Source organism: Pyrus communis, chromosome 15 (assembly GCF_041283825.1).
Source record: "Pyrus communis isolate YQ-2024b chromosome 15, ASM4128382v1, whole genome shotgun sequence".
NCBI lineage: Eukaryota > Viridiplantae > Streptophyta > Magnoliopsida > Rosales > Rosaceae > Pyrus > Pyrus communis.
In genome coordinates, this window is record NC_142579.1 from 31,974,875 (window position 1) to 32,000,603 (window position 25,729).

The 25,729-nt window shown below is 37.1% G+C and overlaps 4 protein-coding genes, 1 non-coding gene and 2 pseudogenes across 6 annotated transcripts; 4 read left to right on the top strand and 3 right to left on the bottom strand.

The window, feature by feature from the left end:
• Positions 1 to 2,244: 2,244 nt before the first annotated feature.
• On the top strand, positions 2,245 to 5,008 carry LOC137719495 (uncharacterized). The gene is made up of 2 exons (XM_068458539.2): positions 2,245 to 3,546; positions 4,130 to 5,008. Exons 1-2 carry the CDS (start codon positions 2,941 to 2,943, stop codon positions 4,490 to 4,492), a joined length of 969 nt encoding a protein of 322 aa, XP_068314640.1. The 5' UTR covers positions 2,245 to 2,940; the 3' UTR covers positions 4,493 to 5,008.
• A 2,099-nt stretch (positions 5,009 to 7,107) lies between these two features.
• Positions 7,108 to 7,689, top strand: LOC137742663 (sphinganine C4-monooxygenase 1 pseudogene; annotated as a pseudogene).
• A 2,836-nt stretch (positions 7,690 to 10,525) lies between these two features.
• LOC137716924 (protein BUNDLE SHEATH DEFECTIVE 2, chloroplastic-like) lies at positions 10,526 to 12,342 on the top strand (annotated as a pseudogene). Its single transcript, XR_011065763.2, has 5 exons — positions 10,526 to 10,652; positions 10,739 to 10,836; positions 11,285 to 11,348; positions 11,589 to 11,685; positions 11,960 to 12,342. The product of XR_011065763.2 is annotated as a protein BUNDLE SHEATH DEFECTIVE 2, chloroplastic-like (transcript).
• A 308-nt stretch (positions 12,343 to 12,650) lies between these two features.
• LOC137746275 (heme oxygenase 1, chloroplastic) lies at positions 12,651 to 15,513 on the bottom strand. The gene is made up of 4 exons (XM_068486353.2): positions 14,708 to 15,513; positions 13,518 to 13,741; positions 13,000 to 13,107; positions 12,651 to 12,911 (listed from the first exon to the last, which is right to left on the bottom strand). The coding sequence occupies exons 1-4, from the start codon at positions 15,132 to 15,134 to the stop codon at positions 12,819 to 12,821; spliced, it is 852 nt and encodes a 283-aa protein (XP_068342454.1). The 5' UTR covers positions 15,135 to 15,513; the 3' UTR covers positions 12,651 to 12,818.
• A 3,747-nt stretch (positions 15,514 to 19,260) lies between these two features.
• Positions 19,261 to 19,342, top strand: TRNAS-GCU (transfer RNA serine (anticodon GCU)). The gene has a single exon. It is a non-coding gene; the product is annotated as a tRNA-Ser (tRNA).
• A 353-nt stretch (positions 19,343 to 19,695) lies between these two features.
• LOC137725626 (peroxidase superfamily protein) lies at positions 19,696 to 21,316 on the bottom strand. Its single transcript, XM_068464418.2, has 4 exons — positions 21,014 to 21,316; positions 20,713 to 20,892; positions 20,431 to 20,593; positions 19,696 to 20,239 (listed from the first exon to the last, which is right to left on the bottom strand). The coding sequence occupies exons 1-4, from the start codon at positions 21,209 to 21,211 to the stop codon at positions 19,818 to 19,820; spliced, it is 963 nt and encodes a 320-aa protein (XP_068320519.1). The 5' UTR covers positions 21,212 to 21,316; the 3' UTR covers positions 19,696 to 19,817.
• A 1,249-nt stretch (positions 21,317 to 22,565) lies between these two features.
• LOC137745290 (SPX domain-containing protein 1) lies at positions 22,566 to 25,471 on the bottom strand. The gene is made up of 3 exons (XM_068485225.2): positions 24,952 to 25,471; positions 23,952 to 24,078; positions 22,566 to 23,238 (listed from the first exon to the last, which is right to left on the bottom strand). The coding sequence occupies exons 1-3, from the start codon at positions 25,246 to 25,248 to the stop codon at positions 22,793 to 22,795; spliced, it is 870 nt and encodes a 289-aa protein (XP_068341326.1). The 5' UTR covers positions 25,249 to 25,471; the 3' UTR covers positions 22,566 to 22,792.
• Positions 25,472 to 25,729: the final 258 nt, after the last annotated feature.

The following is a 25,729-nucleotide window of genomic DNA, read 5'->3' on the forward strand; positions in this document are numbered from 1 at the left end:
CGAACGATGCAGAAGGAATATAAAAACGTTAAGTAACTTATTAGTACCAGAGTAATTCCATACCTCTTGATTTTCCCAATAGCTATAGTGCTTGACATTGAAAATTGGAATTGTATGAGAAACTAGTTAGGGATTTTTTTTTTTTTTTTTTTTTTCTCTTTCAAACCTTGCATTCTTTGTCATGAATCCTTACATTTGGAAGAAAAAAATGGGTATCCATTTTAAGGAGATTATTAACCTAATAAGGTTAATTAGCAAAAGTTAGCTTCTAATTTTCTGCTTTTGGGAGATGTTTATTAACTAAGTAGTTTTATACAAGAAACTTATGTTTCTATATTCAAAATCCAAAACTGCTAGAGTATATAACATCCCATACAATACTGTCTTAGTTACCACACATGCATTTATGTTATGGTCGTGAAAAACGTTTATCCAAGCCAAACTACACATCTGAAACGCACAATATGTGATTTAAATGTTCTTTTTTTTTATCTATTTTTCTTTTCGTTTTTATTTTTAAACCAATCAATAGTAATTCTCATTGAATGGTTGCCGATCTTTTCTCTTATCAAAAATGAAAGAAGATTCTTTAGTTCCAATTACCAACCTTCGAATGCAACCAGTTGAAACTGCATGTCGAGATTAAATGATTAGCTAGAAACTTTGTTCGATTGTTTAGAGAAAAAAGTAGTTTTGGTTATTTTCTTCTTCTCTATAAAGTGGCTTCCATTCCATACCATTTAATTACAAACGTCAACCAAATAATCGATATATTGGGAGTGAAATCATGAAGAGTATCTTGTTGCCCAAGTCTAGCCAAAGTGCAACCCTTTCAATCCACACAATCCCTCATGAGTACAATCTATTTGCAAAATACTAAGGAGACTCTATTAAAAGTGAAAATCTGATGAACTCTTTGCTACTTTATATTTTTTACACAATATTTTATAATATTAGTACGAAAATTGACGTTAAATTGTGAGGTGGTAAAAAGTACACGAAAAAGCATACTTTTGAAAAGATCCTCTTAGCATTTCTCATCTGCATGCATGGACATCTTCTTCAATAATTACAAGATCTTTGCTTCTTCAAGAGGATTACCATCTTCTTAGTTATTTCGAGCGTTCCTTTTTTCGATTAACAAGTATGACACAACTGTGAATTTGCCCATCAAATTCAACCAAAAGAAAGGAAAATGCATGATCTTGAGCTAAGCCAACAACAAGAGCGGTTATAAATTATTTTACTTGACCACAAAATGGGTAATACTTAAGACCATATTCAAAATCAATGTGATCAATATATAAGATTGTTTTTTTAGTATATTACGGTGAGTTGAAATCCAATTTATTGGATTTAAGAACTTCTATTTTATTTTATGCAATAATTGTCGTTCATGAGATTTTCAAGTCATTATAGATAAAAGTATATACTTTCATATTTACCCAATTTGTACAGATCATTAACAATGAAAAATCTTATATTACTTGTCGTGGCAGGTCCTAATTGGCTGCATAAGATATTAATGCTTTTTATTATGTAATTATCTTACACATGGTAAGCATTCGTCGATGCGACTACGCTATTAGGATTGCATATTAGGGTGCAGGAGAAAATCTCTCCTCTTGGACCCTTATGTTCTTGGTTTCTCTTTCTAGACAATGTCAATATATGTCCCTTTTGGAATAGTTTAGGGCTTTCTTATTTCTTTTAATACAATGGTATTATCTTTTAAGCAGATTAATTTAGATTAAACTAACCCAACCAGCTAGTCATAATAACTAGGTATCAAACTCGTTAGCAATATGAGTTAAAATTGAGATTTCTCACGAAGAAGAATACTAGTTAATTGTATTGTCAAATGACCATACATTTTTTTGTATCAAGATAGAAAAGAAGAAAATTAGATTATGACTAACATTTAAGTTTAATTGTTCAGGTTGGCTCAATAATATTCTCAATCAGTGTGACTCATCCAAATCCAAAAAATAAAATAACAAAATAAAAAGAACAATAACAAAAACAAGTTTAGCACATCCTAAGTGGAATCGGATCCCCTCTGGATCCATATATACTGAGTCTGCTGAGCAGGTAATTCGGGTAGTTGAAATTTGATCCAACGGTTACAATTATTATAATTTTTAAGGGGCTCCTTGTTTATAGTCATTGGATCAAATTTCAACAGCCCAAATCGCCTGCTCAGCAGGCTCAATTTTATTGGATCTCGAGGGGATCCGGTTCCTTGAGTGAGTTGCCAAAAACTGTTTTCTATCTGAAAAATCATTGTTTGGCCAACAAGTTACAAAAGGGTTTAAGCAAAGAACCAACCAAAAGGATTCCACTATCACTAAAGCTTACAACATATTTGGCCGAGTTGTCAAAAGGATCATTTTCTACCCAAAAATAGGGTTTTTGGAGAAACAACTTAACAGAACAAGCTTGATTTCCAAACAAGTTTAAAACATTTTGGTTCAGTTTCCAAGAATTGTTTTAAGAAACAGTTATCAAAATTAATACAAAAGTAATAGCTTCCAGCCTTTACTCACATCCAGATTTCAATCTGTCTTTTCAATTACAAATCTTGGGTTCCCCCTCATTCATCCCCAATCAACCAAGATTCAACATTTTCCCGAGAAAACCCCAGAAAGTTTGCAACTTTACCAAGAAAATCCCAGAAAGATTCAAATTAGCCATACATCTGATCCAACGGTCCAAAACCAGAATCCATAAGAGAAAACTCACTTGAGTTTCACTCTTTGTAGACTGTTGAGAGTTGAAGCTCGTACGCTCATTCCCCAGAAAAACTTCTACAGCAGCAAAGCCACTGCAAACAGATCCAATCCCAAAATTTTCCCGGAAAATCACGCATTTTCCGAGAAAGTCACAATTCTCCCGGCAAAATAAAACCCAAACTTTTTCCCACCAATTTTCAGATTTCGAATGGCTAATGCTTGGAAAAGAGACAAACCCATGAGACCCCTTTTATTCCTCTTCTCTGCAACTATCGTCCTCATCTTCGTCTTCTTCTTCCTCGCCGCCCGCCCTTCCGCCACCCTCTCCACTCCCACCGCCATCGACCCCACCATCCGAACCAATCTTCCGATCTACGGAATCTCCTCATTCAATTGCGAGGAGTGCCCGCAGTCGCACCCCGTCATCGCCAACGTCGTCGAAGGCCTCCGGTACCCCTTCATCTACTCACTCGCCGATTTGGGCAGCTTGCCGGGGAAGCCCCACAAGAACATCGTCAGATTCCTCAAGAGGAAGCCGTTCCGGAAGCCCGATATCTCGGCGACGATTCAGGGGGTTCTGGAGAAATTCAAAGGAGAAGGGAGGGACAACGGGCTGGTGGTGGACGTCGGTGCCAATGTCGGCATCGCCAGCTTCGCCGCCGCCGTCATGGGTTTTCAGGTGCTTGCTTTCGAGCCGGTTTTCGAGAATTTGCAGCGGATTTGTGATGGGATTTACTTGAATCGTGTGGGGGATTTGGTGACGGTGTTCGAGGCCGCCGCCTCCGATAGCCCTGGCAATATCACCTTCCAAAAGGTACCCCCTTTTTGCAATTTTAATTTTGGGTTTTTGATTTAAAGTTTTGTGCTTTTGTTAGCTATGAATTGGGTTTGTTTGTGAAATGAACAAATGATTGAAGATGAGTAAAAATAAAAATTTGCAATTTGAGAGTACATAGGATGGCGATTTGGGTGCGAAAATTCTTCGTGCAGGACATCTGTTTCATAGTCGGACTAATTTGGATTCGAAGGTCTAATAATGTGCTATAGTTACATGATGGGTTGAATTGGTGATGCTAATGAATCCATGTGACCTAAGCTGAGTTTTTGAGTGATTTGTGATGAAGTATTCCCTTTTTTGGCCTTTGTTTCACTAAGAATATAGAAGCACAGATGAATAATGACGAGAATGCGCCAGGGGATAGTAGAGGATTAAATACTTAAGATCGAGAGGCTGCTCTTACCAAACGGCATTCGATTAGCACAATTGAAAACTCTATTTTTGGCATTGTTGTTTGGTTTGTATTAGATAATTATCAATAAGCTCTCCAAAATTATGTAATGCTGTGATAATCTCCTGTCTGCTGCGTTTCTCATGTGAATTCTGCTTGTGTTACCAGTTGGTTGGTCGGATGGACAACAGTGCTATTTCAGCCACCGGCGCAAGGCTGGCCTTCAAGAATAATGAAGAAGTGGCAGTTCAAGTAAGGACCATCCCTCTTGATGACGTGATCCAGGAATCAGAGCCTGTTCTTCTGCTCAAAATTGATGTGCAAGGTTGGGAATATCATGTGCTGAAAGGAGCTTCCAAGTTACTGTCCAGAAAGGCAGGAGAAGCACCCTATATCATCTATGAGGAAGATGAACGGCTGCTACGAGCCAGTAATAGCAGTGCAAGAGAGATACAAGAATTCCTGAAGAGTGTGGGTTACAATCACTGCACCCAGCATGGTACAGATGCACACTGCACCAAATTGGGTTAACATGTTTTTCGTACCTTAGACTTTGCCACAAGAAACAGAACGAAGCTACCACATCATGGTTGGTTTGCATATAATTTTCTGAAGACGGACTAGTCATACATGATTCTGTCAGATAAATTACATAATGATCTAACAGATATCAATATAACACAGTGAGAACGTGCAGTCTGTAACGTGCTTGGCTAATGCACAAGTTGAGGGCAAGCTATTTTGGGAAACATTCCGTGAATACATTGAAATGCATTGAAAGGAGATTGGTTCAGAAGAAGCTACTTGTTGAGATCAACCGGATTTTTGTGTTGGTCGGCATGCTGCAGTGTGCCTTTGAAGGCTTTTAATTGTAAAATGATTTTTTTTGTTATCTGATCTTTACTAATAGATCAGCATTCATCCCCTAATTAGTTAAGTAATAAATCATCTTGTTAGTAGCAGTTGAGCAGAAAATATGGCATGTACAGTATATTTCATTTATGTATAATCCTAACCTCTAAGTATTCTATCAACTTGGAAGAATGGTAGCCTAAAGGGGTCTTCGCCTTCCTCTTTCAATAGCAGCATCTGCAACGGAAAATCAAATATATTCAAAAGTTCTTAACGGGAGTCGACCTCAGCAGGTAACCGGAGCCATGGATGTCATGGACAACACAATGGGGTGACGTGACCTGTGTGGCCATTTGGCTTCACATGTAGGACAACATGCTCTGTTATAACGAAGAAAGTTGAGGTTTCACCATAAAACCAATTGACAATATGAGAAGTAGCACAACCTCTTATAAGCCCATGTAAGGTCTTTCCTCCCATCAATGTGGGACTCATTCTCACCAACCATAACCCTCGACATGTCCACCCTGTTTTACTTCTTGCCAAAACATCCAGTAGGGTCATTTTTCCGGCGCCAGAACACCCATTAGGGCTGTTATGACTCCGCCTAAAATTTCCGTTCACACCCTTGTGAATTTCTTTCCGGAAGCCCTCATTACTTATGCCTTGATCTTTCTTTTCATGTGGCATGTCAATCGCACATCGTATTTCATTAAAAGTAACCGAAAGAGATTGAAAAGGCAGAACCATCCCGCGCTGGCGCTTGGTACTATTGGCTTCCATGTCACTTCCCTCATACTGCAGTCAAAGCCTCATTCGACACTTCTGATGCTGCACAGGGCTCTTCAAGTGCTGTACATTTAGCAAATTGATAGTACATAAAGATTTAATTACTGTTTGAAGACAGAACGAAAAATGTCTAAGTTTGTTGGTTCTTACGATCAAGATACTCCAGTACGAACGTGAAAAGGAAGTTGAATAGAAGAGTAAATCCAATCAAAGCTGCCACTCCAACCCAATACCAATGTGCTTCCGGAAATACTCCTCGAGAGTTCCAAGACCGGAACCTACAATACAAATTTACACTCATATTAATTTGCCAATTAACATTTTTCAAAATATATGAACCGAAGCATGTATATTGAAGTATTTACATCGAAGTATATGTATCAAAGTATGTGTACTGAAATATGTATTAAAGTATGTGTACTGAAATATGTACCAAAGTATATGTACAAAAATATGTACCAAAATATTAGTTCGCCTACAAAGCATGTGTGTCGAAATATATGTATCAAACTATGTGTACCGAAATATTCTTATCGAAATATGTGTACCGGCCAGAATGTATGTACCGAAGTATGTGTATTGAAATGTACCGAAGTAAATGTATGTACCAAAATATATGTATCGAAATATATGTGTACCAAAATATGTGTATCGAAATATATGCACTGAAGTATGTGTATCAAAATATATGTACTGAAGCATGTGTATTGAAATATATGTATTGAATATGTGTACACAAATATATGTACCAAAGTATATATATACCAAAATATAGTACCGAATCATGTGTACCAAAATATATGTAGGTATGTACTGAAGCACGCGTACCGAAATATATGTACAAAGTATATGTACCAAAATGTAAGTAATTGTACAATTCTCAAAATATAATGTAGATCACTGTGGTTCATATGTATAGACCCGAAATAGAAGGTTGTCGATGTAGTTGAGAGAGAGAAGACCATCATCTTATACAAAGTGAGGAAGTTGGAGATGTCCGCAAAGTGAGGGTCATACCTTATATAGTTATAGGTCAATATGAAATGTTAGAACTTAAGTGTAAATCTTTGAATTTCAAATCAGTAATAAATTCTGCAACATCTCTTATAAAAACAAATATTGTTCACTAACATAAAATTAGAAGAAAGAAAACCATAAATCAATGGAAAATGGATAAATGACGTGAAATATGCATGCTGACATATAATAGCGTTAAATGACTAAATTCAATTCTTAATCTTATATCAGATATTAATCAAAAGTTCATTTTCTCCAAAGATTACACCCTAATTTCCTATATCCTTAATTATAGTTTGAATCGAGCTTTGGAAATTATTTGTAGTGTAAACTATCTCATTTTATAGTAAATTACTACGTATAATGTTCAGCCTTCAGTCTGAAGAAATGATTATTCTCACATTTTTATTTTCCATCTTTCTCACATTTTAGTTTCATTTTTCAAATGTCATTTTCATTATTTAAATTTTCACATGAGGTATTGGGATATGTGTCCCATACTCCTATACTGGGTTTACACTGCAGTTCTTCAAATTGTGGAATCCAGATTTCCAGACTTCAAAATCCCAGTAGTGAAAGAGTTAGAGGACAAAAACCTTGTCTCCAAACCAACTGTGATTGTCGGAGTCTTGCTTCAGCAGTTCGGGCAGGCTACAATAGCGGGGCTGCTGTTCTTGTTGATAGGCCCGACCACTCTCGGCCATACTACTACTGTGGACTACCAGAAAACCTTCATGGCACCGTTGCACACAACGGTGCAATTTCTCTTCGCCATGCTTGTATCAGACACGTGGCAGTACTTGATTCATCAATGCATGCACGAAAACAAGTTCCTATACAAGTATACGTATTCCTGCTACCATAGGCTGGTGGCGTTGTACGCCTACGGAGCACTGTACAAACACCCCCTCGAGGGGCTGGTGGTGGACACCATGAGTGGTGCTGTAAGCATTTTGGCGTCGGCATGTCTTTGAGGATGTCAATTATTTTTTTTCTCGTTGGCCACCGTCAAGGCAGCAGACGACTACAATGGAATGTAGATTTCATGGCATCCTTTCCACCTACTTTAATACAAGTTAAAACTTGATTAATAATTGTAATAAAAATTTATATCATGTAAAATGTGCTACATCATTGGGTGCACAAATTTAATGCAAGAATTTGGTGTATGTAGCACTACCCTATAAATATAGGTAAATTCACCTAAAACATAAAGGTAAATACTTTATTTATGTGTGTGTATATATATATTTATATGAACAAAAGTTCCTAATAATATAATAATACACGAAATATAATTTACTTACGAAACAAAAAAATGTTTGATTCAAAATTAATTCATTTATAATTTACGTAAAGTATAGATAAATTATTTGCACACGCATATATAATAATAACAAAATGTGCCTCATAAAAGAATGTTGGACTCGCCTCAAGGTTGGGAGCAAAGGCCATTCATCAAACGGGACGTCAGAGCAACCAGGTGGCATAGAGTATTCGCGAAAATTTTTGGCAAGAATATGTATAAACCGGTGAGTCTCTGCAATTCTACTCAACCCGGCTTGAACTAGCTCGAACCGACTTCAATTGGGTCAGATTAGCTCAGACCAGCTCGACGCGTATCAAGGTACCTTATGATATACTTCCAGCTTCATTGACGAAATCAGTATCGACATGATATGTTTTCTTCACTACGCAACCCAATATCGTATAACTTCACCTCCTTGTTTGGCCACCATCAAGGCAGTGGACGACCACAGTGGAACGTGGATTCCAAAAACAATAATCACTATACCACGCCATCCAGTATGCCCTGCATGTGGTCATATTTTGGTTTCGTTTGACAACACCTTCATTGCTTTTCAAGTGCATGATAAAAAAAATAATAATAATAAAAAGAAAAAAAAATAGTTTTAAAAAACACTCCTGGTACTTTTAACGAAAAATTACATTTTTTATCTTTTCTTGGTACTACTCACTACATCTTTATTTGTCCTCTTTCATTAAAACTAAATTTTTTTTTTCTTACTTTTCATTAGTTCTCCTAAAAAAAATGGCATTATGTGTCTTATCTAGAGCCGTCTTTGAGTTTTTAGTGACTTGTGCGAAATTTATAACAAGGCCACTTTTTAAGATAGTTTTTTAGAAAGAAAAAAAAAAGTAGGACAATATATTGATACTAGAAAGTAATAACTTAAATCAAAACAAACTTCAGGACTTAATGATTATAAGTGTACAAATATCATTAAATAATAAGTAAAAATAGCTACAATCATAACTTTCATTAAATAATAAAAAACAATTCAATCTTGAACCACAAAACAAGAAAATAAGCTTCAAAAACTCTTAGCTTTAAAGTTTCACCTGAACATATAGCATTATTATATCATAAAATTTTTTGAAAAAAAAAAAAATTAGGATGTTGTAATTGGCACTCCAATATCTCATTGTGCAATCTAAATTTTTATAGTTAGAAAGAAATTTTTTTACCCTTATAATTGTCACATCCCGGCCCGGGCCCCCACCACATCCCGGGCTCGACTCCACCGTAGCACGATATTGTCCGCTTTGGGTCTCCACTACGCCCTCACGGTTTTGTTTAAGGAAACTCACACGAGAACTTCCCAGTGGGTTACCCATCCTGGGATTGCTCTCACGCGAACTCGCTTAACTTCAGAATTCCAATGAACTCTTAAGCTAGTGAGCTCTCAAAAGACCTCGTGCTAAGTAGAGATGAGAATATATATATATATAAGGCTTACATGATCTACTCTCCTAGACGATGTGGGGTGTTACATAATGATTTCACAATGAGATTTTAAAATTCTAATAAAAGCATTTTTTTTTTTTCATATGACATTATTACATGTAAATATTAGATGCCAAAATTTCAAGGCCCTTTTAAATTTTGGGTTTGCTTCCCCCAAAGGCGACTCTAGTCCTATCCTAGTGGATGTATTTGTTTTCGTGGGAGGGCTGTGGTTAGGCGATATTCATATTGTGGATTCGATGTGTGGTTCGGTTCATGAACTTTCATTTGACATTATTACATATAAATATTAAATGCCAAAATTTCAGGGCCCTTTTAAATTTTGGGCTTGCTTCCCCCAAAGGCGACTCTAGTCCTATCCTAGTGGATGTATTTGTTTTCGTGGGAAGGCTGTGGTTAGGCGATATTCATATTGTGGATTTGATGTGTGGTTCGGTTCATGAACTTTCATTTGACTATGCTAACTACACTCCAAGTAGAATTGTGTGTTTGCTTTGAAGTAATTGTCTTACACGAATATAGTTGCTTGTCAATATCCGTTACAGAGGTGGTACAAATTCACTCCTTCACATGCAGCGAGAAAACTTTACTTAATTATGGGCGTTACAAGCCCTAAAGATGCGTTACTTTAGTTGTTTTGAAAAGTAAGATTTAAGAGATTTTTCTACAAGTGTAGAAACATGTACTGCAATAGTAAACCAACTCTAAACATTTTGGATGAAAACACGAGGTTTGGCCAGGGTATGTGGGCAAGTAATGTACAAGTGAGCCATCACGATTCGCTTATCATCAACTAGAACGTTGATGTTTTGATTGAACACTCGCATGGCCTTTTCCCTTGTTTCGTTGCCGATGAACTTGACTTTCCGCTTACACCACCCCCCCCCCCCCTGCCCCCACTGTCATGGGGTCATGTCACCGTCGAGTTTCTTGGCATCAGGATTGTTGGAAGAGCCATGCTTGCCCGCTGAAAGAAGACAAATGCTGCTGAAACCCAATTGAAACGCAGCGTTTTGTTTGAGCTGCAACGATTTCATTTTACCAAAGGGCATTGAGGTAATTAAAATGTCTGTTTAATGTTTATATAAAGAAGTACCTTATCCTCTGTTTTATTAGAGTCAACTCTTCACTCTCCACAGGTTCTGAATAAAGGCCGTAACTTTCTTACTCCAAAAAAGAGAGAATTTTGAAAAATCCTCTTCGAATGGCGACCTCTCTTTCTTGTCACGCCTCTTTGTTCCTTCAATTCCATAAACAAACCAAGTACTCTCTCTATCCTCTCTGCAATTTTAGTTGATTGTTTTCTTTTTCTTTTTGTTAATTCAGTGAACACTTCGATTTTTCTACAGGGGTTTATATCGAAAATTCGACTCGCGGGAAGGTTATTCGGGTGAATGAAGTGTTTCGGAACTCGAAAGCTGCAAACTTTCAGTCTTGGGAGGTCAAGGTGAGGCATTTCTGACCAACCCATTTTTCCAACATTTGAAAATCTTGCTTTCCATTGATTTCCTTTGCTAAAGCACCTTTTTAGGCTTGGACCATTTTATGTACTTGTTTTGTGAAGAAATGTATAGAACTGAAATGGGTTTAATGAATTGTGAAATTAGCAGTGTGAAACGTATGTTTAATGACCAAAAGATTCCCCAGTTTCTAAGTAAATGTCTTTATTTAAGAGTTGAGGTTTGGAAATTGGTTATAACTTATGAGCTTGCTAGAATGTTGGGATTGTTGGATGGCGGGGAATGGTAGGATGTAACGATTGTTTTTGAAAGTTGCAGAAAGAATTGTTGCTTGTGAATCGTGTAAGCATATGAGCAGAGGACTATGCGAATCGGTTAATAGCATTATCCAAGGCTCTTCTTTTCCTCAGACTTCACTTTGGTGTTGTCTTGCAGGCCACTGATGGTACTCCAACGACCAAAGTAAATAGCATAGTTTGTTCTGCATGTGAGGGAAATGGTAAGCGAACAACTCGTCTTTGAATGTATCTTATGCTGAATATCGACTTGAAAGCTTCATGATGAAATATCTGAAAGCATCAGGCAACTATTTCCTCATCGTTTCCCGACTCTCTGGCATGATATATAGCTTCTTGTCTCTATCTTGGAGGAGTTATAGGGCTTAATCGTCCATTGCTTGATAGTATTAGTATCTGAGAATTTCAGCTCACTGGTTTTTTATTTTTGATCCATCAACCAGGTGCGAAAGCGTGTAGTCAATGTGAAGGTACAGGAGTTAATTCTGTAGACCACTTCAACGGACAGTTTAAAGCTGGTGGAGTATGTTGGCTTTGCAGGTAACCATGTTGACTCGAATCAAAATCTAATATCATCGTAATTTTCACGGAGGAACAAAAGTTGACTTTCCTAATAAAGAGATTTCATACTTCAAATGCTGCATGCTGTGCCTTCCCCTCATCAAATTGACCAGCTTATAGTTCATCCTAGTGGGAACACTCCCATTTCGTTGTTTAGCTCGACTGTGTCTTTCACCTTTCGGAATTCTTGTGCTATTTCTTTTTCGTATGTGCTACCATACCATCCGACACTAGTAACAATGTTTTCTTGCAGGGGGAAGAGGGAGATTTTGTGTGGAGATTGCAATGGTGCCGGGTTTTTGGGCGGCTTCATGACCACGCATGACGCCTAGATCGTTGCAACCAGCAAGGACATATACGATCCTTAGAAATTTCGACCAGAACAGAAAAGACCAAAATATGTTGCTCAGTGTAGTGAAATGTTGTACTTGGTAAACAAGTCAATAACTCATTCCTTTGATTAGATATTGTAATATGGTTACTGCATTTAAGACAGACCGCGATACTCTTTACCCGCAAGTCTCCATTACTCGAATCCCGTGTACTAGTGATAATGAGTAGTGGCACACTCGCAATCACCAAACTTGCTCACATGCCATGTTGTGACTAATTTGGAATCGTCAACTTGGCATCTCATTGCATCTGAAAAAACACATTGGGAACTAGCCTCTAAAAATGAGTAGCGATTTTCATGCTCCGTCGCATTTTCTCCTCACGCTCCTTTTTATTTTTGTCCAATGATTTTGCTTTGACTTGTTGAATCCAAAAAAAATCAATTTTCCTGAAGATTGATCAGATAGAGATCAATCCATAAATAAAAGGAAACTCTAACAAAAAACTCCCAGTACTGTTCGCTTTAACGAAAAACCACATCTTTACACTAAAATATCAATCCTTACTATTCACTTTACCCTTTATTTTGTCATTATCGTTAAAACTCAAAATTTTCAAACCATTTTCATTATTTTTCCTTAAATAAAAAGGCATAGGCGATATCTCATTTACAATTTCACAATTGTTTTTTGCTTTACACACAGTAATTGTAACCTCGTGTCTACACAGACAAAGTTTCCAAGATTACAACAGTGGCAGTACAGTCATATCAGGTGGCATCATGACAATATAAGACGCAGAATCTCTCCCGAATGTTTGAACGATTTCTCGGTTTCTTCCAAGCAGTGGTTCTTCTCCTCCCTCGTCCAGCTCTGTCGATGCACGCATGTAAAAGTTAAATCAAGCCAAGATATGCACGAAAGAAGATTTTGCAAACGAAGAGAAACAAATTAAATCTACCTCTGCAACTTTATTTAACTTCTCCCGTACATTCTGCAACAGTTGAGGAAGCTCGCCGTCCCATTTGTAGAATTCCAATTCCTTTTTGTCAAGTATCATTTCCGCCACCTGAAGTTGGGTAAAAATAAACATAACATGTGTTAAGAAGTTGAAATGAGAAAATCAATTGTTTCCTACACGCATAAATCAAACGTTAGTTATTCAATTCGCTACCATGCTATGAACCCTTTTTCCCTCTCTCTCAAATTTGTATAATACGAGTATTCTTATGACTGCTTACTATTCAGAAAGAAGAAAAATGCAGGTAAATCACAATTGCTGTTAATCCCAGAGACTCAATTTACATGAACAGCGCTCAAAAATAAGTAATTATCTGAAACGATATGTCAGAATTACAGATTAGATTATCCTGGTATCCTTATTCATGCACTAAACCAGCTCACAACAATGTGACATACACTATGACATGTTAACATGTTAAAATAAGTGGGCACACTTTCCAGCCATTATTTATGTACCTTTTTCCCAATCATTCGACCACCAGCCGAATGAGCAAAGTATATGTTGTAGAAGTGGCAAATAAATGCTTGAGGATCCTTCTCCGACAGTTCCTTAAGATACTCTGCGTAGGTTACACCCGGAGCAGAAGGTTCTGGTATGGCATACCCTTGCTCCTTAAACCACTTCAAATCTTTCGCCAACTTTTCAGACCTTTCCAATCCAGTATTTCTGAACTCAGCGTCTATGCCAAAAAAATAAAAATAAAAATAAAATAAAAAAGAAAACGAGTGCAACATTACGAATTAGCTCAATCATGTCATACAATAACACACCAATAAGTACAAGTAATTTTGCAAACACTCAGATAAACATGAACGCTCGGAATCTCATTTCATGCTCATATCTAAAGGCTCCCATCCTTTCATGACAATCAAAACAGAACAAGAAAAAACTTTGCTCATAAAACATATTTAGGTCATAAAACATCTTTTATAAAACATAACAACCCAACGAATGAGCTTGGTTGTTGTTCTTTTGCTCATAAAACATGTTGCTCTGACAAAGTACAGACTTCAATATGAGAGTGGCAGAACCAATTGTTTAGGCAACAGCTACAACTCCTAAGTCCAAAGTAACTGAAGGAAACCGGCGTTTCAAATGAATGAAGTCAAGAGTCAAGACAGAACTTATTAACCATCCAACTATATAACAGAACACAAAGAATGTTATAGAAGTTGCACCGGAAACATTCTGCCCGGCAGACTGTCAAAGAAAAGCTTTATGCAAGACAGTAACTGATGCAGTATCCTAACATAAAAGTTGTGCGACATACAAATGCACATATAAGATTGTACTTCTTTGTTGGTGCAGTATCCCTACACACTCAAAGAAACATACATTATCGGTGATACTTAATGAACACAGATCACTAGCAGTCTAGCAATTCCTCGGCACTATAAAACTCGAAATCAAACAGTCAAACACGGCGATAAGCATTCTACACAGCTAAAGTATTACAAGATCATCCAACATCCAAAACACATGATCAAAATCCAAACTTTAACAACCATATCAAAGCCAATAACTCCAACAGAATAAACAACACCCAGAAAACATTCAAACAAATATAATATCAGCCAACAAATTTGCATTCAAAGATCCAAAAAATTCAAACTTTTAATCCAAAACGATAAAAAAATTTACTCACAAAAAGGAAAGGGGGCTTTTTCAACAATCCCTTCAAGGGTATCGTAAACCAACTTGCTATCCACCAAAAACTTCAAATACCCATCAACAGTTGGCTCCCACTTAGCCACCGGCCCCTCCTGCGGCTCCTTCACCTCCTTCTCCCCCTCCTTAGCTTGGTCCCTGGTGTGCAACTTCATCGCCACGAACCTCATCTCCTCCACGAACCCCTTCGCCTCCCCGGGGTACCTCTTCTTCGCCTTCTCCGCCGTGGTGGCCGAAACCACCCCGGCCACCGCCGCCGCGTTGGTGGGCACTCTGGAATTCATCCTCAGAAACGAAAAAGAGAACTTCTTCGGAAAGAAATCGGAGCCCAAAATTGGGGGCAACTTGAACTGGTTTTTGTTGAAAAGTGATTGGGATTGCGAAATCGGGGTTAAAGAAGCCATTGCTTAAAGTCCAAAGCTTGGAGGAAGAGTGAATGAGTTGATTAAGTGTTCAAAAGAGATGCGTGAACGGAAAGTTCAGATTAAAAAACCCCCAAAAAAAAAAAAAAAAAAATACAAGTCGGTTTGCGGACACTTCAGTCTTCAAGGCAAAGCGACGGATTAAAGAAAACAAAAACAGCAAATAAATGGAGAATATTGAATTGGATGCAGCGTGGGGTGGTGGGTTGGGAGCGTATGGGTCTGCCGGCGCTTTGTTTCTATCAAGATTCAAACTTTTTGAGAAAAGGGTGGCTCTGTTTTCTTGCTTTTTTTTTCGGGTGGGAATCGTAATTTTACTGCTCTGTTATTGTTCTTCTGGTTCACATTCCATCCGTAATACAGGGTTTAATGGTATACAGAATTCCCATCATATAGGAATTGCCAAAAAACGTAACTTTATACGTTCAAAAAAATCCATACAATTATGGCAATAAAAATACCACTTTAAGCAATTTAGGGGGTATTTAATTGAGATTTTGATTGATTTTAATTATTTTAATGAATCTAGGGTATTTAATCAGGATTTTAAGTTATTCTCTAAAATTAAATGTGTATTCAAGATAGTTTATTAAAATCCTTAGAAATCCGGATGTATTCAATTAGAATTTTGAAGAAGTTTATAATATTTCAAGGGTATTCAATTTGAATTTGAATTTAAAGAATTTGGAAAAGTTTAGGAATTATAGAAAATTTGTAGTGTATTTTAAGTATCCATAAATCTCACATCTTCTCATGAGATTTCGAGGAAATTGAATCAAAATTTTACATGGAATCTCTACAAATCAATTATAAACTTTATAAAAATCTATAGATTTATAAATCCATTAAAATCTCTCAAATTCTCAATTGAATACACTCTCTTAAAAAATTCAGGAAAACTAATGAAAATGGCTTGAAAACTTTGAGTTTTAACGATAAGAACAAAATAAAGGGTAAAGTGAATAGTACCATGATTAACTTTTTAGTGTAAAAATATGATTTTTCGTTAAAGGAAATAGTATTGAAAACTTTTCGTTAAAGTTCCTTTTAAATTTCACAATATAAAAATATATAAACTTAATTTATAATAAAATAATATACCAATCAAACGTGCCAATATTAAAGATATCGTACCAATCAATTAAAACGTACCTAAAAAATGTTTCTACTACAAAAGCAAACGTACCCTTATATAGTTATCTCTATAGATCGAATAAACTTATATAACCTTGATGGTATACCATTAAACGTACGTCGTATCATATTTCCTAAGCAATACAAATAAACACAATTTTCATATCTTATTATTACCAACCATCAAGGATGAACTTCAAAAATCAATCATTAGGAGAAATTCACACAATTAATTATTATATTAATGGGATCCCTTTTAGAAAGAAAAAAAAGGAGAAGAAACAAAATGACTCGATTGTTTTGGTAGGTTTATCAACTACATTTATTTTAGATAATGATACCAAAGATTGATATTTGAAATTAATTATTGCAAGTGACATTTTATTACAGTGATGGAAAAATATTGAGTCATTGCATGACAATGTAGGTTCAAACTCCGTTGGTGACTAATCTAATAAAATCTATTGGTAAGGAACTTAAAAATTAAATCTCAAATTTAAGAGAACAAGGAAAGGGGCATTTAGGAGATAAGGATCTTCTTCGGATCCTATTTGTGAGGATTTCGGAGATCCTCCAATCGTGTCCATTTATCGTACATTATGCACCTAAATTTTCGTCAGGTACTATTTATATTCAACTTTAAATAAAAAAATTTACAATGATTTTTTAGGAATACAAAAACTTTATTTTATTTATAAACTATGTAATACGCTGACATGGAAATTAAAATGATGATGTGGATGAAGCTCAAACGGGCTGAAGTTGGGAGATGACCAAATTAGGCTGGGAGATGTATGTGGCTTAGAGCAGTTCCACCCCTAACACAAATGCACTAGCACCCAGCGCATTTTTCCACTTAGACCCCAATGAATAGTAATAGACCAAATGCATCTCCAACCCTAACAAAGAATAGCCTAGTCAATTTTATTAAAATATTATTATTTTTTATTATAAAACAATAAAAATAATAATTTTATTAAAAAAAAAAAAAGGTATCTAGTAAATTTGTGGGCAGTCCAGACAATTTCTCCCCTCTTATTTTTGCAAACAACGCACCCAACCGCTTTATTCATCTTTTTCTCCTTCCTGCCTCAATAACACCTCTTTCTCTCTCTCTCTCTCTCTCTCTCTCTAAAGGTTTGTTCCTTTTGCAGAACCAGGCCTTCATCAACTTTAAGGTATGACTTTTCCTTCATTTTCTTAAGCTCTTTCAATTTCCCGAGCTTGATCGTCGTTTTATTGTTTCTGCACGATTTTCTATAATTTTTTTCACATTTTTTCTAAATTCGGATTTGGAGGAGCTCTGCACCAAGAACCCGAAATCTCCCTCCGCCCCGGAATCAACCTCAGTCCCGAGGAGCTTTGCACTAAGAACCTGAAAGCAACCTCAACCTCAAGGAGCTTTGCACCAACATCTCTCTGTGATGCGTTGATCTTGCAGGAGGTTGATGACCCGGCTGACGTCAGATGGCCCGGCATGTGGGTCTGTCGATTTTAGGCCGGTCTCTTGCCTGGCTTGGGCTGGGTGCTAGTCAAAATACTGGGCTGGATTGGATAGCCTGGGTATCGGGCTGGTTTTTTGGCTGGGTGCTGGCCTATCAATTCCCCGGTGGAACTGCTCTTAAGGGACTACTGTGATGTGGACAACTGGGGAACAGTCTTTTGACTCACTTCCATGTTCTTTTCTACAAAAAGGACATGAAACGCCGCGTTGGTTTAGGTGTTTTTTTTTTTTTTTTTTTTTTTTTTTTATTTTAATTGTCAAGTATAAGCTTTATTGATAGAAGAAAATGTAAAAGAGATAAATTTAAATAAAAGCGGGTAGTGGGCTGAGTTGACAAAGAAGTACAAGCAAAGCACTTTATAGCTCAATTGGATTCTGTCTGTTGACATAAGTCATCATCACCACTACTACTATGTACATCATCAATTTGCTATTTGTATTAGCCGATATACGGTTAGCACCAACAAAAGACAAGGGTCATAAAACAAAACCACAAATGTGAAAAAAGTCTCAAAAGAAGAACAAATATAATCCAAATTTCACAACAACAAAGTTGCACAAGAAAACACAAAGTTGGTTCTGATAAACTCAACAAAAGAAATAAGTAGCCAGAACCAGCAACCATATCCACCATTCGACGACCAACAAGAGAAAACTTCTAGTGCCAACAAAGCAAGAAGACAAAACACCATCAAAATCGTAGAAGGCAACGTAGAGACTCAAACTAGCAGTAAAGCGATTTTGCACATCTTCATCTGAGTGAGCAACAATTTGCTTTCTAGGTGGGTACCAAATAAAGTTACGCAACAGATAATTATTTGAGAGGGTTTTAACATCATGTTGACTAGAAAACACTTTTGTTTATAAACATAGTTTTTGACATGTACGTTTCTAGAAAATTCCCTAAAGAGTCTAAAGTATTTCAAAAATTTGTGTCGAACGTAGTCGGAAACACTTTTGGTTGTCAATAAGTGTTTTTAACTCTTCAAGAAGCAATTTTAATCATTCTCTTATTTATTCAGTTTCAAGTATCCCCATTCTTAATAGGAGAGGAACTTACGAGTGCAAGTTGGATATGAAAATTTCAACTGGACTTAAAATTCCTTGATTACGATTTCCTTCGTCTTGAAGTTATACATATACTTAGTAAATACCATAACTAACTATACTCGATTGGAAGTACTTTTGAAATGATTGAAAACGTTTTTGGTTGAACCAAAAAACCGCTCCTTAGTAAAAATCCAAGTGAATCTTGGAAAATCACTTTAAATGATCCATACAAGAAGCACATATATGTTGCTTCTTCCACAAAGTACTTCAGGTGCTTTTGGAACTCAAAATAAATTACACCAAAAGCGCTTTCAATCATTTTAACAGCATTTCCAAATGTGCCCTACTTCATTGAAATGTCCTTCTTTTAGAGAACGTAAAAGGATTATTTATTCAAGTGGAAGACCAGTAGACAACAGAGACGCTTTGGCCGAGTGGTTAAGGCGTGTGCCTGCTAAGTACATGGGGTTTCCCCGCGAGAGTTCGAATCTCTCAGGCGTCGTTACTTTTTTAATTTTTATTTATTAATACTTTCAGAAGTTCTGGGCTCTGTTGTATATGGGCCCTAGAATAGTTAAAAGTTATATGAATGTTATTGCGCGCAAAAGGAAAAAAAGGCCCAACCATTACTTTCCTTTTTCTTTTGTCTTTTCACAAACTAATTTTTAAACCACTTTAATCATAATTACTAGAGCTATTCAAACTCGAGTGCAAAGAGACGAGCGCACAGCTTTGAAGTCTGAACCACTGCCTAAATTATATCGGACAAAAGACATTTTTTAAGAAAGAAGAGTTATCAAAGTTGATTTCAGTAAATTTATCATACTACTACATAATATCAATCTATACATAATATAACAAATATTTAATAAGTAATATCAACGCTTATTAATGTCAACATCACACTCAGAATATTTCCCACACAAACAATTTTATTTTTATTTTACATTATTATACGTGTCACCTTTCTGGATGGATTAATTAAATTTTGAGCACACTTTCCTAATCTCACCTTGTGTACCAATTTTCACCTCAATGCTACCCATTTTAATCATAGCTTTTGGGAATTCAAAGTCAAATCTAAACCCTAGCAATCCCCTAATGTTGCCAACATAGTTTTGCATTATCTTACGCGTTGCGTCATCACCCCAAAGCCTTTGATCCGACTCCAAAACTGCATTTCCATCCTTCACATTCTTGAAGAAGCTCACATCAAACTTGGTCTGGCTTCCTCTGTCCAATGCCACCGGCTTCGTTCCATCGCCGTTCATCGGGCACAGAGCTTGGAGTTGTTCTAGGAATGCTTGGTTTATGGTCGGGTCGGAGTTGCCTGTGGCTGTGAAATTGTAGAGCCGGTATCGGATGAACTGGCAGTGCGTTTCGCCAATGGTATGTCCCCCTGCACGCAATTCCCCATTAACATACGAGCTTTGAAACTATCAGGTTTTTCTTCTTTTTTTTTTTTTTTTTTTTTTTTCTTTTCTGGACATTACGTCCGTTCTTTATTATGTTACATGACTGTTGTTGACATGGTGATTTCATTATCAATAACATATTAATAACAAAACGTATCAGATAGAGTTTGATTACCAACTAGGGTTACGAGATCATGATCGTCGAGGCCTTTAGCAGCAAATTTTTGCCTTTGCACGGCAATTGAATCAAGAGGAGAAGGTAGGTTTGAGGCTTGAGATGACAAAGAGACCCTGCCATCCCTTCTTCCGGTAGGCACTGACCAACTTGGACCGTCGCTCTGAAATGAATAGACCAAGAAAAAAATAATTAGAAACCGCTAAACATCAGGTGGTGAAAAAGCCTTTATATACTGAAGCAAATGTTGAGGATGCATGTGATGAGAGGCTAGTCAATTACTAAGTCAACAGAATCTCGAGCAGCCAATGCAAGAATATCAGCACACGAGACAACTCCAGGACACAAGGCCTCTACTTGAGCTTTTGCATCATCAATCACTTCGAATCCTTTCAACCCTAGATTCGGCAAGGCATTCCTCTCCGATGAAGCGCCCTTGATCAAAACTGAACCGTCACAACCCTGCAGATCATGAACACAAAATGACTCATGTTACCAAAATTAACGAAGACGCATATATGGGTTAGGTTAGTCGGCTAGAGCAATATGCTAACATAAAAAATAAAAAAACGAGAGCAAAAACCTCAACGAAGCAGTCGTGGAAGTGAAGCCTGAGCAAGCCTGCAGCAAAGGTGGGATCCTTGTTGTAGTATGATTCAACTGTGGATCTCACCATGGCCTCTGCTTTTGGACATGAGGAAGAGTAGAATCCAGCTTTCAGTTGACCTTTTGCAGGCAAAACCATTACCAGAATGATAAGCAAAACCGACACCACCTTCATATCTGCTATGCACAAGAAAACGCAAACCCAATTGGGTTTTAGAAATTTAAATCTATATTGCTAGTTCACTCTTTCACTACCAAAACATGTACCACTACTCTTGTTTATAAATGGATTTGCTTGCCTTGTTTCATTGGATTTGCTTGAAACATCTTTTATTAGTGGAACGTGTGGGGCCCCATATATATTTAAACTTTAGGGGGGAAGTAGGATACTTCTTGTATTTTGGTCTTACTCAACCTCACACTGAACTTATTAGGAGAGAAACTTGGGTATGACAGTCTGACCACCTGGATGGTTACACTCACAAAATAACAAGCTTCACAATATTTATATATCATCCGACTCCACATAAGTACATCATTCAATTCACACGGTTCACCTGTTGTGAAGAGAGCTCAACCAACTATTTATCAGGCTGCCATACATAAATATTCTCCTCGTAGTGAAATAGTGAGATTTGGAGTGGATTTCACTATACATATGCATCATGCAGGTTGTATTCAAATGTGAAATGGATATAATGGGATAGGCGCTTTGATTCTCAACCTTTATTCGTCCACGCGTTTTTCCCCTTTTTGATGGAGTTATTTCTTCGAGTCCCTTTTCTCTTTTCATCCTCAAATTGGAGTTCCCATTTACTATTTTTGGATAGAAAGTTTGATGAATAATGCTAATATGGTGGCAGATCAGTTGGCGTCTTTCAAACCTCCGAAGATGAGAGATCAGTTTTGGGCCGATAGACTCCCATCTTCGTTGGTGCACGTTCTAAACAAGGATGTTCTACCTTGCCCTCCTTCGAGCTAAGGTTTTAAGTGGTGTAGGTGGTGAGACGCTCTGCACTAGGTGCAACATCCTTCTCCCTGTATCAACCTTACACTACTTTTGTTTGTAAGAACTCAGTATGGTTCTCCTTTGTCAGTCCCTCTGTGGGCTTTCATTTATACTCTTCGGCTTTGCCCTAGTAATGCAATTCCAGTTGTCCAAAAAAAAAAAAAAAAAACTAAAAAGAATTTAAAAGAGTTGCTATTAACACTCTAAATAGGACATCATGCATTTCTTTTTTTATATAAACAAAATGAATACACGATAACCTTTTTCGATACTAATAACAATTTCCTAAAAAGAGTCGATAATAAACTAATCAATACGTGATCTGAAATAAAAACAATAAGTCGATAATAGGCAAATACTAGGAAAACACCACGAGCGAATGAATCTTGAGGTTTGAACGAGAAACATTTTTTGTTTGACAATCACACCGTTTAGTTATCCATACTTACGATATAAACGAACGACAATATTGATATGTTACAGATAGATACTGAAACCAAATATCTAAAGATTCTGTGGGTTGGGGAACATTATACTCCTATTAAGCCAAATAGTTTATTTTACAGAACTTAATTATACTACTGAACAGTCTGAACTCAGTCCAGCTAACATTTTGCACTTTACATCTGTGTTAGTATATAAAAAAGCATGCATAGCAGATGCATTTGAAATTTTAAAAATTAATTAACAGAAACAAAAATAAAAAGGGCAAAATACTAGTTTAATTTCCATAACCTATCAATCTAGCTACTTGGCAACTTGTTCCAGAACAGGGGCTTTTTTCCATGCGTCTTCCAATCCGCTTGTTTGCAGCGGCGGCAACGAGAAGACGCTAACCGTTGAGCTTCCGCTCCTAATTTCCTTCAACGCGCGCAATGCCGATATTGTACTTTTCATGTACAAGCTCTCCATATACTCTATCTCTGAAAGTTCTCTGGATACTCTGCTAATACCATCACTCTTGGTAGGGGCAGAAGTTGAAGGATTGCGCCCGTCATCCCCATAAGATCCTTCAGTTGATACGGGATCAACGTTCATGGAAAAGAGCTGGTCAAGCGTTATCTCACACTCCTTCACGAGCTTGTAGAGCAAGTCGGTGGTGAAGAAAGGCTGTTGCAAGACCTTCTGGATAAAGGGCAAGCGCATAAGAGCACCTGTTCGTTTATCGTACTTCTTCAGTATCTTTACCAATCCTGTTAATTAAGATTGAGCTCGTCAAACCAAGAAATATATCTATCGAATGCAGGTCAGAACCTCCAAAATAAATTTAGAGGAACATCTACATCGATTCTAACAAGGCATTAAACCCTACAGCAGTCTCTTCGCTTGGGAAAATATAGAATTTCATTTGGAAATTAAACGCATGAAGAATTAAGGCAGCAGTCCCGTAAAGTTACATATAACTAGTATTCATCTGCGTATCATATTTTTCTTTCGATGAAAGTCTGTATTCAACAAGAAGTATTTGAGAACTTTAAAATACATTCCTAGATTAGCTGTTCGTCATGTAACTTGTCAAATTTAAGATACCTAAACACTCATCATTAGTTGATACCTAAACACTCATCATTAGTACCCAAACGAAAATCTTGACTTGCTTACAAACGTCATTGAGAACTCAAAGATTTAATGCTAAACAATAAGGTTCTCATATAATAATTAACAATCAATGTTAACTAAGCATATAGATAATCTTTCGATGGATGTTTTACTAATCTTGACAAAACATTTCAAGTTCAATATGGCTTATAATCGTAAATTCCTCGATATTGAATAGTTTGTTAAAGGGTTCTCATGTCAATAAATTAAGCATACCCAACAACGAGCAGCATATACTTTTAATCAGTTTAAGATTGCGGTATCTAAAGCAAACAAGTAAAAGATCAAAAGCTCAACAATACAATACCTGTATAGTTGAGGGCGCTGTAATTCTCCAACAAAACCATCTCTCCATGGAAGTCCACAATCTCCTTGCGGATCTTAATAATCTCGTCGCTGTAAGGCTTTGCTTTCGCTACTCTGTCTTGTATCTCCTGCATTCATACACAACACATTCATCTCCTGATCGAAAAATAAGAATTTTTGCAGTTTCAACAATGCATTGTAGTAATTAACAACGACCCGCGACACAAGGACTTTCATGCCACGAGAAATCAAATGTTCTGCACCTAACATGGGTGCATTGACTGACACGTATTTATAAACTTAACTTTTCTTAACTTTATTGTAGTCAAAATTTGACTAGGCCACAAAGAGGTGAATGATTTGATCTCACCACGAGATGCGAATATTGCGAATCCCAAACCAATTATCCTTTGACATGTGAAAACGTTTAGATGCGTGAAAATGCTTAGTTTGCTCGGGATACTGTCACAGTTGCATCCCATGATCACCGTCATAGGTAAGTTGCCCACCAAGAAAAATGACGCAAGTTAGCACTAATTTCATTTCCGGCACCAGACGGTGTTTTTTAACGGAGATACCGCAGCCTAGCACCTCAGCCATACAAAGTGAGGTGTGAACCCGTTGAAGGTGACAGGTGGCAGCCTCTCACACGCATGATTATATTTGCGGTTCACAAGTGTAACGGCAAGGCGCCATAAAGTATAACGACTAACGGCCACTCGAAAACAACGAGGAATAAAGATTCCGTGTGCGCAATGCACACATCGAGCAAAGGTGTCGTTTTGGAAAATTAAAGTCGAAATTAAGAAAATAAACTAGTGAGCTCCAAATTTAGAGATAAATCCAGCAAATTAAACTTCAAAATTTAGAAAATCAGCGATAAATATAGAATCATGTTACTTAATTAGCCTAAGACTCTGTTTGGTTCCGGAGAAAAGAAAGCTGAAAATTTTCTCAGGAACCAAACAACTGGAGAAAAAATTTAAATTAGAAGACAATACCTTCAATCTAATAATGTACTCTTCCTCCTTCTCGACGAAGAAGGAGTTAAATTTCTCGAGCTCGTCCTCCAACAACTGAATGAAATTGATCTCCGCCGCGGAAATGCCCTCCTTATTGCCGCCGTCGTTAAAATCGGCGGCGGAGGCGTCAATTCTGGGGCGCTTGGCGGGGCGGTCGCCGGCCTTGGGTTCGATGAGCTTCAACCGCTTCTTGAGCTCCTTGTAGGACAAGAACTTGTCCCGCCATTCCGGCAGGGTCTCGTCGATCTGGTTGCTCAGGCTCTTACCGAACTTCATCTGAAAATATTTTTCTCTTTGGTTAGAGAGAAAAGGATTGGAATTTTCTCGGGAAAATGGGGAAAATGGGAGGGTGGTAGTGGAGGGTAAAGTGAGGGGATATAACGGTAAGGAGGGAATATTCGGAGGGCAAATGTTGGAATATCCTTTAGTTTTCAATGAGTATTATTCCCTTTTCATTTTCTCAGTTCACAGTATGCGAGATAGATGCCTGATTTATTATTTATTTATTTATTATCTGGTTCGAGGAGTGTAGCCGGAGTGACTGATCCGAGTCCGAGTGTGGGGCCCAGTAGGTGGGAGTTGAGGATTTAGAGCCTCTCCGGTCTCACAACCCGCCATACATAGATTAAGCAATTCAGATCGTTTAAGGAAGATATATGAGAGTTAAAGATAGATATTGTATATGAGGTGAGCAGATGAAATGATTAATAGAAATTACATATTTAAATTGACTGGTTCGAATTGTTGAGTCTTTAGA